The 16836-nt window shown below is 38.6% G+C and overlaps 1 protein-coding gene across 1 annotated transcript in view; it reads left to right on the top strand.

Annotated features, from left to right (window-relative positions):
• The window catches only part of ntn4 (netrin 4), a 108419-nt gene extending 102832 nt beyond the window's left edge, over positions 1-5587 (top strand). The window contains exons 8-10 of the mRNA XM_031898913.1: positions 969-1037; positions 3386-3556; positions 4821-5587. Of these exons, the coding sequence (XP_031754773.1) occupies positions 969-1037; positions 3386-3556; positions 4821-4957 (377 nt within the window). The 3' untranslated portion in view covers positions 4958-5587. The remainder of the gene's footprint in view (positions 1-968; positions 1038-3385; positions 3557-4820) is intronic.
• The last annotated feature ends 11249 nt before the right edge of the window (positions 5588-16836 follow it).

Below are 16836 nucleotides of genomic sequence, written 5' to 3'. Positions count from 1 at the left end.
GTGTTTGTTCCATCTGTCTCTACTATTAATTATAGTAAAAATGCACAGTCTTGCATACATGATTAGACCTATATAAATAAAGATTTTCATACAACAATTAGGCAGCTTCTACTTTGAGCAAATAACACATTTGGGCATTGTTGCACAGTTGAAAAGAATTGGCAAGAGTTTGGATATGGGGGATAAAAGAAACATCAGAGTAAAAATGTACTAGTAGGCAGTTAACCTGTATGGTAGAAAAGTGACACAGTTAAAAGGAATGTAAACCCCAAAATAAAATGTAGTCAGTATAAATTTATTAAAAGTTTTTATAAATCATTTCAATAAAATTATTTATAAATGCATTAGTAATTGAAATCAGTATTGTTCTGTTGCTTTCTGGACAGTAGATTTTGTCTCTTGAAGCAGTAGCAAAGTCAACTATGCATGCTTCTTCATAGGTCTGTTAATCATCTGGCTTCTGCTACATTGTTTCAAAAGTCAGAACCACCAAGGCAGTATAGAAATAGAAAAAGTGATATTGCATTTAATAGTCATGATAAATTTACAAATAATATTGATAGTGCTAAAAAGTGGTAATTAATCTATATTAGAAAGTTACTTAGAATTGCAATTTCAATTATAAGACAACATTGCCTTTTGGTGTTTAGATTCCTTTTAACTGGAAGTAATATATGAGGGACTTTCCATTTAACAAGGTAAGCCCTGTGATACTGGAGACATTTACTGGGCTTGGACTTATATCACTGTTTTACTTATGAAAAAGCACAGACAGCAGCAGTGTCAGTAAATCACATTACCACTTCGGATGCACATTTATTTATAAGGAATTTAACATCAATCAAATTAGAACCATATGGCACACTAATTACAGAGCAGATGTTTCTTCCATATGTTGGGGAAAGTGATTATATTTGGCAAAACATGTCTAATATAAACTGATTGGTTTTATTTTTCACTCTTTTCAGGGAAATGTGAGTGCAAGGAGCAAGTACTGGGAAAGCCTGAAGTGTTTTGTGGCATGAAATACTCATATGGTAAATATTCGGCTCTTGGGAAAGCTTTCATTTTTTTATGCCAAGTTTACCATTAATAATAATTGGTAATGTTTGGTATCACTCTTGTAAGTCATAGTAGCCAATTAGTATTTTGTTTTTACTAGTCCAGTGGAGTTTAAGATAAAAGTCTTGTGTTTGGTCCTGTTACTCATTTATATATGTGGGTTTACATAGTATGTGCACCTGCTTCATTTCGGGAAGGTCAGGAGATAGGTTAAAACTAAGACAGCAGCTCTGCGTATAAGACAAAATGATGTATGCTTGCCACTCTAGCTGCTCAGAATCAATGGTAATACTGAGTTTTATAGGAATGAATGCAGCAAACATGTACTTGTTTGGATGTATAAGTAACAGGGTTATTTTTGCATCCAGTGTGCAGCCAAATGTGTGATTGTGAGTGCAGGGTCAATGAGCCATGGCCTACATGCAGCCTTACATATAATTGACATTATAAAATACCTGCAGGTGAGTGCAAAAGAAGTGAAAAGCAGTTTGTTTATAGACCTAACTGAGGAGTTGTACAGTTACCTAAAAGAGGGGTTCTTCAGGAGAAAGAAAGTTTCTTATATCACACTTTGGTTTTCTTTAATACATTTTCTTATCCTAAATATCGATTATTTAGGATTTAGCCTGCTGAATTAAGACAGACATGCACTACAACTACAGACTACCCAGACTGAGAGAGTGTTCTTGTGAACTCCTGTATTTAGATCCTCCCCAAATACTGCAATGAAGTACATTTGGGGTATATGTTCCACCAATTTCTTTCACTTTATTACAGATTCCAGAGTTCCTTGTCCAGGTTTAGAAAACAAATAGAAAAGTGTTATTTCTACTGAAACCCCCTCCAAGAAATACAACGTTCATAGCACAGAGATGGTCTGTGAGGTGTCACACTAGTCACACTTGGCCCTGCCTTGGGTGGCAATAACATGACTTTTTTCCATTTCATTTGTGTGCTATTTTTTTGTGACAAAACACAACTGGCCCAATTTTGACAAGTTTTTTCATAACAATTCTACAATTAAGAGTAATGGAAGTGTGAAAAACATTGCAGTTTTTGCTGCAGATTTTTTCTCACAAACTTGATTTGTTTACTTAAACTTGGGGATGTTAAAGTGAAACTGTTGGCAGGCCAGTTTGTTTGTAGATATGTTTATTCGTACTAAGAGAGTATACAGACAGTCCTTACATAGCTGTCTCCAAAATGATACTCTGACTATTGTCACAATTCATGTTCATAATATAGAATGCTCTGAAACACTCTTATCAGTAGTTAGCTCTCTTATCTCTAAAAGCAGAGCAGGCAGTGGGGCCCAGTTGGCCAACAGCATATTTCAAACCCCTCTAATATTAAATTAAATGAACAAGATGGAGTTAAGGAAACAAGATGGTTTCTGTTTTCTTTCACAGGTAAAAAATGTGCATTTTAAAGAAACAGTAACACCAAAAAATTAAAGTGTATAAAAGTAATAACAATATAATGTACTGCTGCCCTGCACTGGTACAACTAGTGTATTTGCTTTAAAAACATGACTATAGTTTAGTGAACAAAGCTGCTGTGTAGCCATGGGGACAGCCATTCAAAGGAGAAAAGGCACAGGTTACTTAGCAGATAACAAATAAAACCCCATTGTAGTGTATAGAATGTATCTGTTATCTGCTATGTAACCTGTGCCCTTTCTTCTTTTTTCCACCTTGAATGGCTGCCCCCATGGCTACACAGCAGCTTATTTATATAAACTATAAATTCTGTAGCAAATACACAAATGTTACCAGTGCAGGGGAACAATGCATTGTATTATAATTACTTTAACACTTTCATTTTTTGGTGTTACTGTTCTACAAAATGAACTGTTCCCTACTCCAGCTTACTTCCCACCAGTGTAAACAGTATTTATTAGTGCTCAGGTACTTTTGGGTGAGGATTAGGAATGCAGGATCTCAGGGACAATTGGTTCTGTGGGGAGGGTGGGGAGGCAGGTCATGCATGCACATTTTAGAGAGACATCACACATTTTGCCCACATTGACCGCCCACTGCCACAGTGGTGTAACAACCATACAGCACAACCCACAGTCGTAGGGGAGTCTGGGACAGTGAGCCAGGTTTGTGGGGTCTGCAGTATGGTAGTTCCCCTTTTATTTGAATTCTTCCTACCTAAGTTTCTATATAGACTAAAATGTCATATAACGCTGGGATCTAGTAACTTACCTTTATCGCTGCAAAACCACAGAGCTGTTATTTTCCAAAAGAGGAACAGTATATTTGTATTTGGCAAGATATTTTGTGCATTTGTGTCACGTTACGCTTTTTTTTCTCAATAGTGCTAAAAGTGAAGATTCTGTCAGCCCATGATAAAGGCTCGCATGCAGAGGTCAACGTTAAAATTAAAAAGGTGTTAAAAATGTCAAAGCTAAAGATTCTTCGTGGAAAGAGAACGCTTTATCCAGAATCTTGGACTAACAGAGGGTGTACATGTCCCATCTTAAATCCTGGTAAATATTAGTTCTGCAGCCATGTGTGTAAATTATTTCTACAGTATATCTGACGAACAATAGTTTATGAGCAAATCTTACATTTTCACAACAACATTTCTCATTCCATAACCTTTCCCCACTAGTGTAAGTGATCACTGTCCGTGCGCAGGCACTTTTACTCACTTGTAAGTTAGCCAGGCACTGAGACAGACTTCAACAGTAAAACAACAGCTTAAAAAAACAAAACTGGAACTTGGGTTTATTTTCATTGCATTAGGAATTCTGCACAAATTTTGCATATTTACATAATAATAAACAGTACATTGTTTTTTTCTGATTTAAATGACAATTTAATGAAGAAGTTCCCAAACTCTGAGTCTGGCCCCTCTATTGAGGCCCAACAAAGTAGATGGGGGACTGCCTGAATGAGAACTAAACGAACATTGAATATTGCTATAAATGCTGCATGTAATGGCCCATATCTTCAAATTCCTCCACAGCAGCTCTCCATCATGAATGGATGGCCATATTTTGAGTGCCAGGAACACTGCCCTGTTCTCAGCATGCTCTGGGCTGCAGTTGAGAAACTTAGCTAAGGGGTTGTTGGTAATCATCAAAACATTAGAAAAATATGAGGTAACATCTGTCATAGGAGCACATAAAGTGCTGGTTATTAATAAATTCTGCAGAGTGTACTGGATCCTATGCTGCCATGTAGTGTCAATCTGTTTACTAATCAGCCTTGTATTGTGCATTTTATACAGTGTATATGATGTATAAGTCAGGTAAACTAGGTAAATGACAGCAGCCCAGAGCATGTACTGCAAATCAGCAAAAAAAAAAAAAGGGAGCTATTTATATATAGGTGCCCAAGAGCCTGTGCCTAGCTTTAATGGGTGCCTATATATTCAATAATTTTATTTTAAAGAAAAATAAAAAATCTCCCCAGCTGCCACTAGAGACTACCTGTGTAAATCTGGTGGCAGATCTAAGGGGGGAGGGGTCGCCAGGCACATTTGTGGTGGAAGTGACATCACACGGGGGTTAAGTGACATCATGTACAGCTGTGCGCAAGGCTTCACTTTTGCAAGCTGTTGGCGTATTTAGGTTCACTGCCTAGGGTGGCATCAGCCCTAAATACAGCGCTGGGAGCTACTGGGGAATCTTGTTACGAGCTAAGGGGCATCAAAAGGGGACACTGGACTAGAAAAGTCAATGAACCATAAGATGCATAAGATTAAATTGAAAATTAATTTTGTGTGTTTATTATTCTGCTTTCTAGGCCTGGAATACCTTGTGGCTGGATATGAAGACATACGGACAGGCCGTCTTATCGTCAATATGAAAAGTTTTGTCCAGCTTTGGAAACCAGCTCTCGGAAAGAAGGTAATGGAGATGCTGAAGCAGGACTGCAAATGAGAAGAAAGGAGACACCCTGTGAATCTTCACATGCACAAAAATGTACTTTATTGGGCACAGTGGGTAAAGGACAGACAGGGAAAGCCTGATGATTCCTCGTTGATTCCATGTGTACAGTACTTGGTGGAGAATATTATTCAGCCGGACAGTTCACATTTTCTTAGCATCCTATTCTGCTTCCTTCATTTTTGAAAACATCTGGAAATATAAAATTCAATGAATGTTTTATGGTGACAATGTGAAGATATAGGCTGCCTTAAGGTCTAGCGATAGCTGGATTGGTTCACACTCCCCGGGCAATGCTATAAATAAATTATTTGTTATGCATTGAAGGTACAGTCCAAAACTACAATACCTTATAACCTTGAAGTGTTTTAAGTGTCGTCCTTTAAATATAAATATTACATTGTAAAATGCACTTTACAGTCTGCTAAATGAAATTGTGAAACTTTTTTGCCTTTACGTGCTGCAAGCATGGCATTAAAGTTTTCCAACCATGAGCATATGCCACATATACACTCTGCAAAATGGTCTTATTTGTTTTGTATTCTGTATTGTTTTGAAAGCTTAATTTATATTGAAATATATTTCCATGAAAAAATAAAATGCTATTGTTTCTGTTTTGCACAATTCTTACTTTATTCTAAGTTATAAATAATGGGACCCGTTATAATTCAATGTCAGTACACATGGGTAGTACTGCCCCATCCTCACAAGAAAGTAGGGCCAAATTACCCATGACCTATAAAACCAGCTGACTTCCTTCTCACCAATGTTGTTTTTTGTGCTACTCGGCATGAAGGTAGGATTTCCCTTGTCATATTTTGAATCTTGATAAACTAGAAGCAAATTTTTTGCTTCTTTCTTTGTTTTGCTTTTGTGTACCCAGGGTCCTAACCTTGGTGCTAAATTAGCCCCCCGTTTGATGTTCCAAGATGCACAATATTCAAACTGATGTTATTGAATCATTGTGTGGGAGTCCTACCCAAAGGCATGGGCTCCGATGCTCATGTGTTCAAGGCTTTCGCCAATGAACAGCATGTGCGGGCAGATTCGAGGATTAAAGAATACACGTGTAGTGATGTAAGGACTCAGTGGCTACAGGGTTGGATCTGCCGTATTAATATGCTTGTATAACAGAGCTGTGGAATATGTTGGCGCTTTATAAATAAATATTAATAATAATAAGCATATAGTGTCTCAACTAGGGGTATATGATTCTTGCCCATAGTGAGTAAGTCACTAAATACTTACTAAAATCAAGTAAGTTCCACCCCTGACTAGATATATACAAGACAGCTTTATTAGAGGTATACATAGTATTATAATACGCTCAGGAGGACATTTGGGGCCATCCTCCAATACAAAAAAGTTGCCATTTAACCACTTCTTCCTCCATGGGGCTAATCCTGTGGTATCCAATAATCATCCCCATAACTGCATCTCTGTCTTGATTGCTTTAGCACTATAGCCCATATAAGTATCTCCCTGATAACAGAGATAATCCACTATGTCGGCACAGTGTCAACAATCGTATTTGTGCAGTTGGTGTTCCTGAGACTATCTGTGACTTTCTTAAGGTGGCCACACATGTTAAGATCCGCTCGCCTGACGAGGTCGCCAAACGAGCGGAACTTCTCCCGATATCCCCACCTACAGGTAAATCCAGGCTAATTTGGTCCTCTGGCCCTGGGCCAAACTATCAAATTTGAACGCCGGTAATAGGCACAATTTTAACCTGCCCAATCGATATCTGCCTGATTTCAGGCCAGATGTCGGTTGGGCAGGTCTGTCATTTGTGCCCCTACATGGGCCAATAAGCTGCCGAATCAGTCTAAGGGACCGATATCGGCAGCTACAATCTGCCTGTGTATGGCCACCTTTAGCCTTCCACTAGGAATACTTGTGACAGAAAACAACAGATGGATTCCTTGTTTAGTAGAAACTCACAAGTAGAATGGTCTTTAACCTTGAGCTCTAAAATCTTCCTACAGTCACAGTATTTCTCTACCTCTGTGCAGACACAGTGTGTAGTCTCAGTTGCAGCAGGTGTATTCTTGCTGGCTTGCTGAGGTTTTTACTGCTAAACAGTATCTTCCTCTTTTCCCTTCTGCACAAAAAACAGCTTTACAGGTTTCATTGTGGTGCAATCCTATGAGATGTCTGTTTCCTCACTAGAGATTTAATGTAAATCTGTTTGTTGGTTTTCTCAAGTCTCTATCTCTTAAGAAAAGATATCTGTGTGTTAAACAATATACAGTTTCTTCCTGTGGCTTAGGTATGAGCCCATAAGTTTTTCTTGTGGCCACATTATGGCACTTGTTTTTACCTTTTCCTATTGGGGTAGAGCAATCCTTCACATTAAATGTATAGTTCAACCAATACTTTACAGTAGGGTTGGCGGGTGATGATGTAGGATTTAGGACAATCAGAACAGAAAAGGTAAGTTTAAACAAGAATTGGGGGAGGAAAAAGCAGAACAATAAGATATTTCAAATTTATCAAGTGAATTGCCGGTAGATTTGTAATACTGGCCCCGGCCAGGTGGCAACCGTACTTCATGCTGGCCATACATATGAAGACGAATGGTGATCTTTTACCGATATGCCCACCTTAAAGCAGAATTACACCCCACGGGCTATAAAAAAAAACCTTAACTATCACTGCCTTGACCCCCCCACCTCTTCCTTATCGCGTAGTTTCTAACTTTAAACACTGTCCCTATCACTAAGTTCAACCTAAAAGAGCAGAGTAGTACAGCTGCATACCTGTCCGACATCTTCTTACTAACTGAAGACTCTTCGGGTCTCACCGCTGACACCTAACCTGCATGCACATGCGCAATTGAAGAGGATTTCCTGCTACCTCTAACTACGCATGCGCAAGCAAGGTCCGTGTCGGCGGTGAGACCCGAAGTTCGCTTGCAGGGAAGATGACAGCCAGGTATGCAGCTGCACTACTCTGCTCTTTTAGGTTGAACTTAGTGACAGTGTTTAAAGTTAGAAACTACACAATAAGGGAGAGGTGAGGGGGGTCAAGGCAGTGCTAGTTAAGGGGGCTTTTATAGCCCTTTAAGGTGACAATCTCTGGATTCTAAACTAATCTGCCCTGTGTCCCAGTGTCTGGTATATTGTGTATTTGCACACTAATACAATATTCCATAAATATACTGTGGCATCTGAGGTGCCTGTGTAGGGTTCTTTTGTGCTTTTCTGCTGTACTCTGTCTCTGCATCATGAGAAAGAATCCATTACTGGAAGAGATGCCAACTGTTGTGTTACAGTAGTGCAGGTAGGCAGACTGATGCAAAAAATGAGAATAGCATCTAGATCATGTATCCTAGATTGTTAAACCTTATGCTACAGTAACTTTTTGTGTGATGTGTGCTATTTCAGAATGGTTACATTATAATTAATGCCAGCCATTGGCTGCAGGTAATTACAGAGCCCCTATATTCAGTCTTCTATCTCAAGGCTCTGTTTAACTCTCCCCAGCTCTCTATTTACATCTGGCTGTTAATGGAGACTAGATCTTTTTAAAGGAACAGTAACACCAAAAAATTAAAAGGTATCAAAGTAATTTGTATATAATGTACAATTGCCCTGCACTAGTAAAACTGATCTGTTTGCTTCAGAAAGGCTACTATAGTTTATATAAATAAGCTGCTGTATAGCCATATGGTAGCTATTCAAATTGAAATAAGGCTAAATAGCATGGGTTACATAGCAAATAACAGATAAGTTCTGTAGAACACCATTATATTTTACTGAGCGTATCAGCTATAAAACCTGTGCCTTTTCAGATTGCATGTTCTACCCATTGATGCAGTCCTCTCTCAATGCATCTGCATATGCTCCCATTTTTATCCAATCATTGAACTGATAGCTTCAGGGATGGCCAGATAAAGCAAATATCTGCCTGTATGCCTTTGTATCTTATGTTGTATGTATAGAATAAATTGTTATACTAAGGCATCTTGTAATCAGTCAGAGCTAACTTATATATCTTTTTTCTGGGTGCTTAGGCAATGTTGTACCTTCCTGCTCATGATATATTCCCATGCTATACCTGTTATAGAGGCACCCATATGTAAGAAACATTCATAAAATAAATACACAGAGAAGCTAAACTGAGATTTTTTTTTTATTATTATGTGGCTAATCCTCTTAAAGTGCCCGCTGTTTACTTCAGTCCAGTACAAGAAAAAGCTTAATCACTGGGGGTTCCAATTAGTTAGGCACCCCACCAGTGATCAAGCATTTGTAGTTACTAACCTAAAACCATATTTGCTGAAATATGCACTGGCCTGGGGTACTATTCTAGCAAGTTCTACACCATATTGTTTCCGAGTATGCACAGTAGAGAATCATTTTAGCTTTTATTTAAGTTGAAGTTTGACATGTGCACAACTGCAGGATTGGATCCCTGGGACTTGTCTCACGATAGTGGCGCTGAGCTCAGTAGAACAGTACTCTGGGCTGCTGCATTTTCAACAAAGAGGTTCATAATCCCAAGGTCTAAGGTTATAGAATAATCACTGGGGTGTGTCTAGCAAATTGGCACCCCCAGTGATTAATCTTTTCCTTGTCCTTTAACCATTTATTTTCATTCATAAAACCAACTGCTGTTTTACTGAATAGCAAACAAAGCATCCCACTAACTGAATACCAACTAATGGTTCCATTGGGTCAATACTGTTCATCGGTTTCATTTCCTTAAGGATCTATGCTTCAGACTAATATTCACCATAATCATTTTCTTGCAAGCTGTCTGTAGGATTCTATATCTTGTAGTACTAAACCCACAATGACCCTTGAGAAAATGCCTCTAATTCAGAGATGAGAGGGGAAAGCAAAGGTCACCCTTGTGTCACTTCACATTTGATCAGAATCTGCTCCATAACTCTTGATCTTAATTAGAACGCAGCCAAATGACTGTCTGCAGAATGTGTAATTATATCCAAGGAGATCAAGCATGAAATACTTATGATGAATCATATCCTCTACAGATGAGCAACAAAATATCATGATAAAAATGACTAACCAGATAAAAATCACATCTTTTGCCAAAATGTTCAAGAAGATTCCAGTTGTTAAATAGGCTATGAAATAAACCTCTGTCAGTGTTTGTTTTGACAGATGATAGTGTAAAACGAATTAGCAGTTTAGGGAAAATATAAATGGTAACAATATGAAGAGCAAAATAGATGTTTGTTAAAGTGATTTAATTGGAAAGAAGAAGTTACCCGCTTCCTCCTTCTGAGCTATTTCTGTATCTTCCTCTTTAGCTTCTTGAGGAATGCTGATAGCTTGCATAAATTACTTTTCATACAAAAAACACATACACACGGACCCCATGGAGCTGGTTGTGACCTGCCAAGATGTTTGTATGTTTATGGCCCCCAGTCGGCTCAATGGCTCCAAGCAGTAGTGTGCAACTGTTTGCCTGTAGTAGGCCAATAATTCCTTATCCTGCATGTTTAGTGATACTTTATTTACACTGGGACTTTGCTTATTCAGTGGCATGTTCTTCTCTCAAACTTCAGTGAATTCAGTTAGTCTTGTAAATTCACTACTCACATGATAATATAGTCATTTGAATCTGATATACTCTATGAATGGATGTTTCAGGTAACATCACCCCAGAAATGAAGGACCTGGCTTTTGTTGCGGCTACATGTGTCCCAATATTTTCAGATTTTAGCTTTTCCAAGTACCTAATAATATATAAAGTTTGAATAAACAGTTATCTGATGCCTCAAAAGGAATTTGCTGTTTAAATGTCCTTTTTGTACATACTAGGAGACCTGGTATCGAGAAAGCTCATATGTCTATGTTTTTGACATGATTGTATAGCATTGAATGGGTTAAAATATATTTAAAAATATTCCAATTTGACCCAGACTTTAAAGGTGGCAGAGCAGGAATTATGAGTGAATTCTGTAGTAAGCTTGTTAAACTTCAGAGTGTCAGTATTAATCTTTGTACCCAAAAATTAAAAACTGGTTTACCCAAATTGGGGTGCAGTGCAGGATGCGGTTGTAGGCCCGACAAACAGTATAAACATATTACTAGGAGTGAAGGAACATTTTTGCCTTATACAGTTTTTCAGGTTTTGCTTTAGCCTTTTGCAAAAATATTTGTGAATCAATATGATGGGAGCCCTTCCCAGCCCTTCCACTGTCTATCTAAGATGTTGTTGTACCCTCTGTCCATTTAAGAAGCTATTCAGGTGCTGTGTTTGGAAGAAATTGGGAACATTGAGCCTTTTTTATGTCTATGAAGAAAATTCAGTGGAAATTAAATAGCAAGTGCAGAGCTAAAATGCCTTAACTGCAATGTAATTTCGCCTTCCCATTGACTCCAATGCACTTCAGCTACTTTTCCAGGTTTTGCATATTTTTTCATAAAGCAAAACATCCTAGTATCACTCATCAGTATTTATTACAGTCAAATTTCACAACTGAGTTGCTGACCAATTTGAATACATATCTTAAAGCCCAGCTGAATAGTGAAGGTCATAATTATTATCCAGGTTATAGTAAGGTCCCTATTACCTCTTTCTTTCTGGGGGAGAGGAGCCATTTTAGCAGATTTTCCAACTGTCCCAATTTTACAACTCGGCCCGCAGTCCCAGATTCTTACTGAAAAGTCTAAAAAAGATACAAACTTATTTAAAAAGTAGCTTATGCCAGAGAGCCCAGAAAGTTAACAAGCTACACCTGCACTTAGATATAAATGTAACTAATAAGCTAAACAGGTCTCTCGGTGTAATTGAGACTTGCAGCTTAAAGGGCAATATCACCTGCATTAGCAAAACTGTAATAACACATAAACTGACCCCCGAACCCCCAGAAGTGTGTTCAAACGTTAAATAACCTGCCAAATTTAGTAAAATGGGAGTGGAACTTAGGGGGTGTGGTTGCAAAATGGGCGTGGTCAAGATAATTTCATTTCTTTTTGTCCCTCTTTCCATTTTTCAGATGCTGGGTGGTATGATTTTAGGGCTTCTGTCTCCAAATTTGTACCAGTCTGCTCCTGTGACCTGGCAGGGCAGATGCTTTATAGCAAGCCATTGTGGCACTATAAGAGCAGTCTCTTTTCTTGATGCTTTATTGGCTTTACCTGTCTCTTCTCTGGCAAAGGGTTAAAGTCAGAGATAGCTTCTCTCCTGCAGGAGTGAAAATGACTGCAAGGTCTGTAGGAACGCTCTTTACCGCAGCTAGAAAAGTGGTGCACTAATAGCTGGAGGGCAGACACTGTCATAAAGGTAGGATGGGTCTCACCCTGGAAACCCGCAGCAAGTTTCATTTTAGAACTTCTGCACCAATTATCAGTTAATTTACCTTGTGCTGCTTGCTTCACTGACTGGTTATTCAGCTGTAGTGATATCAAACTTCAATTGCAATTTATGGATTAAGCACAGCGGTGTTGCTTTTTGTATGAAGTGTCCAAACAGGGTGGGAGTTTCAAAAATAAACCATCAGTCTGACCTGATCAAGTTTGTAAATACTGTTACTTTACACCCCCTGCCATGCTCTTTGACCCATTCCTAATGGCAGGGACCTGTCGTTAATAAGGGGCTCTAAGAATGCAGCCCTAACTGCCAGCCGGAGCATGAGGGTAGAAAGAAGCTCTATAAGGAATGGAAATTTCATTCTAGTTACATATTCTTTTTTTATACTAATTGGAGGCTAATGTTTGAATTTGAACTTGAGGAGCCTGTTGTTGAAAGTGGAAGATGAAATCAAAAACTGGTTGTAAGATACAGCTCTCTGCAAATCGATGGGGAAGAAGTGGATGCAATGACCAATTTTATTTCCTGGTATCAATGATCTCTGCAGATGGTAACTGCAGCTATGAATTAAAAGGCACTTGCTGTAGTAAAGCTATAACATATTGGAGAATATATTAAGGGGCAGAAAGACCACTTTGTGATCAAATGTTAATATTATTTGCATGAGGCCATGAACACTTGGGGGCACATTTACTAAGATCCGATTTTTTTTCTGGGTTTAAACCACAATAAGATATAAATTTGGAGTAACCATGATAGTTTCTGAAGTTCTAAAATGTCACAAAAATGCTTTAATCGTTCGTACGAAAATATCGCAATTGCTTTCCGAAAGTCACAATATTTTCGTGACGAAAAGTTTATTAAGCCACAAAAACCTTTCTGGTTTTTGAAACCTTCTTTAGTACTCTATGGCAGGCACTCAACAGATCAAACCTGGCGTAAAGATAGTCCTGAGGAAAGTGTAACCAAAGCGTTAACAAATTCCGCAATGTTTGCATTCTTTGCGCAAAGTACAATTTTTTCGTGGAAATTTAACAAAAACCACAAAAAACTTTCTGAAATGTTAGAAAAAATGAATCTACTACACACAATATGTGAACTTTGTGCAAGTTTCCCCACTGTCCTGTTGCAATTTGTCATAATCATAGCAAGATAAAGGATTCTGACCTCCATGTAAATCATAATCAACTCTTTGTGCAGCTCTGTACCCTTTTGAGGTCTATATTTACAAACCACTTCCAAGCAACTGAACTAAATCACTATGTTCTCTTCGTATACTGCCCGGCGCAGTTCTGACCAAGGTACATATTTTAGTTTTTTACAACCTAAATTTTTTGATCTCTCCAGAGACGTGCCTGAAATATGGACATGCTTGTTATTATGTGTGTAGCTTTAGGCAGAGGTGAGTATCCACAAATCAGCAGAAATAACAGACACCATGACAATTTGCTCATTCAGTGCAGATGCTGTAGACTTTCTTGGTTGTTAGTTTATACTTGGTTCAGCAACTAATGCTTCACAGTGTGTTGGAATTGTGTAGGTGTGCTATTTCTCAATTCTAATGAGCTTTGTTAACCACAACTGTAATCTCTCACACTAGTTGCTTTGTACTCTTATTGGCAATGAATGATGTGTTTGTTTAAGGACAGCGCACTTACATGTGAAATAACAAAGACAATGCTGATTGTTGCACCAGGTGATCATAGAGAGTACGTGATCAAGGCATGAAGAAGCATGTGAGTAATTTCCCTAACTACCACAGACCTTGCATCTGAGATTGCTTACATTGCTTCATTATTGATCTCTGGGGGTGAGGTTAGCAAACTGGCACAATCTTCGTTCTTCAGATTCTTTGACTATATGAGCTTGATGCTTTCATTCCTTTTGGTTGACATGTTGTTTCACTGAACTGCCTGAACTGGCATACAAATATTAGGTTTTTTTTCAGCCATCAAGCCACTTAGAACAGTGAAGGCAGACCTTGCTTTTCCCTCCAACAGATCTTGGTCAATGAACTAAACAGCTAGAGAAGACAGGGATAGTGTTTTTAGCCTGTGTGTGTTAGGAATCTTTTTAGTGGCGTTCAATGGATCAATAGTTCCTCTCACCATATCCACGACAGCCTCTAAGAATGCAATAGAGAGTAGAGTGCCGTAGGGAAGAAGCAGGAGGGTTTCGAGGTCCAGTAAACAGGATAAGTTTAGAGCCAGGCGGAGTTCAAGTGTAATTAGTAATAAGACTGAGGTTGAGGCAAAAAGTTTGATTAGTAAACTCTGCAATTGAATATACATTGCCCTACATTGTTACAGAAACGTATTTCCACAATGCTTCGACTGTTCTTCATAGAAAAAAGGGCTCCCATGTTGCAAATTTCTTCCAAACATGGTGGCGACTTCTCCATGAATTTTTTGCCATCTAGATACAGTATCTATTCTCCCAATGGCCCTGACCAGATATTCTCCAAATCAGCCTCCAATCCTACTGGTTGAAGTGGAACCTGTCAAATGTGATATTGTGTCCGTCTTTTCCTAAGGAGCTGCAATGTGGTAGGCCTTGCTACAATGTGTCACATACAGAAATAAGCACAAAAAGAGAAAAGGAAATGCACACAAAATGATTTGCTGGTGTCTGGCAGATCTAGCTGCAACGTGTTGGTTTTATCAAAAAGAGATGCAATGGTATATTTACAAACACAGCATAGTGTGCAATTTACCATGGTTTTCTCCCCAAAATTTAGCATTTTAAGATTCTCCCACCCCAAGTCTGCATGTTTTTCAGTCATGACCCACTGCTTTTTTTGCTATCCCATTGCTTGCTTTGCTGTGCGATTTAATATATTGTTTCCTTGATTTTAACATCTTGTACCATGCTAGGCATGTGTCTGGTTGCAACAATGCAACAATGCAGCTGATGATCTTTCTTATTTTCAGTGGCTGATCTTCAAGAAAAAAGTGTCAGCAGCAAAAGGGAAGGGAATGTTCAGCATTCTGGTGGCACCTGGTGGATAACAACCCGTGAATCCAGAATTGCGTTCCGGATTTGGGGGAAGTTGCAAGCTTTTTCAGCAGAATTCAGATTTGGCAAAATCCAAGTTTCTGGCCACTCTTTAAAATCATGTGACTTTTGGTCACGTGAACATGGAAGTAATAAAAATGTATGTGCATACAGTTTAGCATTTGGATTCAGTTCGGTATTCAGCCAAATCTTTCACAAAGGATTCAGGGTTTGGCCAAACCCAAGAATAATGGATTCCGTGCGTCACTACTCCAGATATATAGAGGTCCCACAGTAATGCACTGCATGAATGGCTTCCATTTGCATTAGACAGAGACACAAACCCCAGTTAGTCCAGTATTTTATACTAATCCATGGAAAAGAATAACATTTAGGAGGGGTACCTAATGACTCTTACAGTGCCTGCTGCAGTCACTTCCTTGTATCTGTCATCCTATAAAATACCATTACCTAGAGCATCTTTCAGTCTTGCCTTTTTCAAAGTATTAGTCTATAAAGATATTTGTGCATCTGGGTCATGATATACAGTATCTAGTAGAAATACATCTAAAGCTGTACTGTGTGTCTGCACTACCCTTAAAGGAACTGTTCAGTGTAAAAATGAAATTGTTTAAATAGACTGCGCAAAATAAAAAATGTTTTCTTTATAGTTAGCCAAAAATATAATCTGTAAAGGCTGGAGCGGGCAGATGTCTAACATAATAGCCAGAATACTACTTCCTCCGTTAGCAGTCAGTAACCAATCAGTGACTTGAGGGGCGCCATATGGGACAATACTGTTCAGTTAGTTTGTATTTGAATCTGACCTGTGTGCTCACAAACTAACTGAACAGTTATGTCCCATGTGAACATAAGAGGTTAGAGAGCTGTAAAGGAGTAGTTAGTGTTCTGGCTATTATGTTAGAAATCTGTGCACTTCAGCTCTAGATTGCATTTTGCATAACTAACTATATTAGAAAGATTTCGTATTTTGTACGGCCTATCTATTTACCCAGTGAGGAAATATTTTCTTGAAAACTTGGAAAATCCAGTTGCTTTATACATAATTCTGCTAGTATTGTGATATTAGGGGCATTAGAAGCAATGATTTTAGGCAAGGATAACATGTGAACATGACAGGTACAGGGAACTGCAGCATGCATGCGCAAAATTGGCACTGAAGCCAAAACATTCTCCCAATGCAAGTGCAAATGCATCAAATGATGTATGCGCGCCTGAAATTTACTGCACGGCTACGTGAGACCGGTAAAATCGTGAGAATTCTGCTGGGGGACAGGAGAGCGGGGAGAGCCTTAGAAATCAGGTGACTCCTGAAGAAATAAGGTGGGTTGACAGCTCTGGATAAGGTTCCATGTTGAAAATTGGTGTCAGGAAGAGGGGCAAGGACAAAATGCAGTTTAAATAAAGCTGTGACCGAGCCTTAGCCATACAGCTTTGGTGTCTGGTCTCCTTTATTTTACAGCTGGGAGTTTATGACAAGTTTAAGGTTGGGGAGGTCAAGTCTTCACAGTCCCACCTTGCTTATTGTTTTTCACCCGAAGTACCACTTCTTTTATTTGTTTTTTCAA

This window comes from Xenopus tropicalis, chromosome 3, assembly GCF_000004195.4.
Source record: "Xenopus tropicalis strain Nigerian chromosome 3, UCB_Xtro_10.0, whole genome shotgun sequence".
NCBI lineage: Eukaryota > Metazoa > Chordata > Amphibia > Anura > Pipidae > Xenopus > Xenopus tropicalis.
The sequence above is the reverse complement of the archived record's forward strand: the minus strand, read 5'-3'. Positions and strand labels throughout refer to the sequence as shown.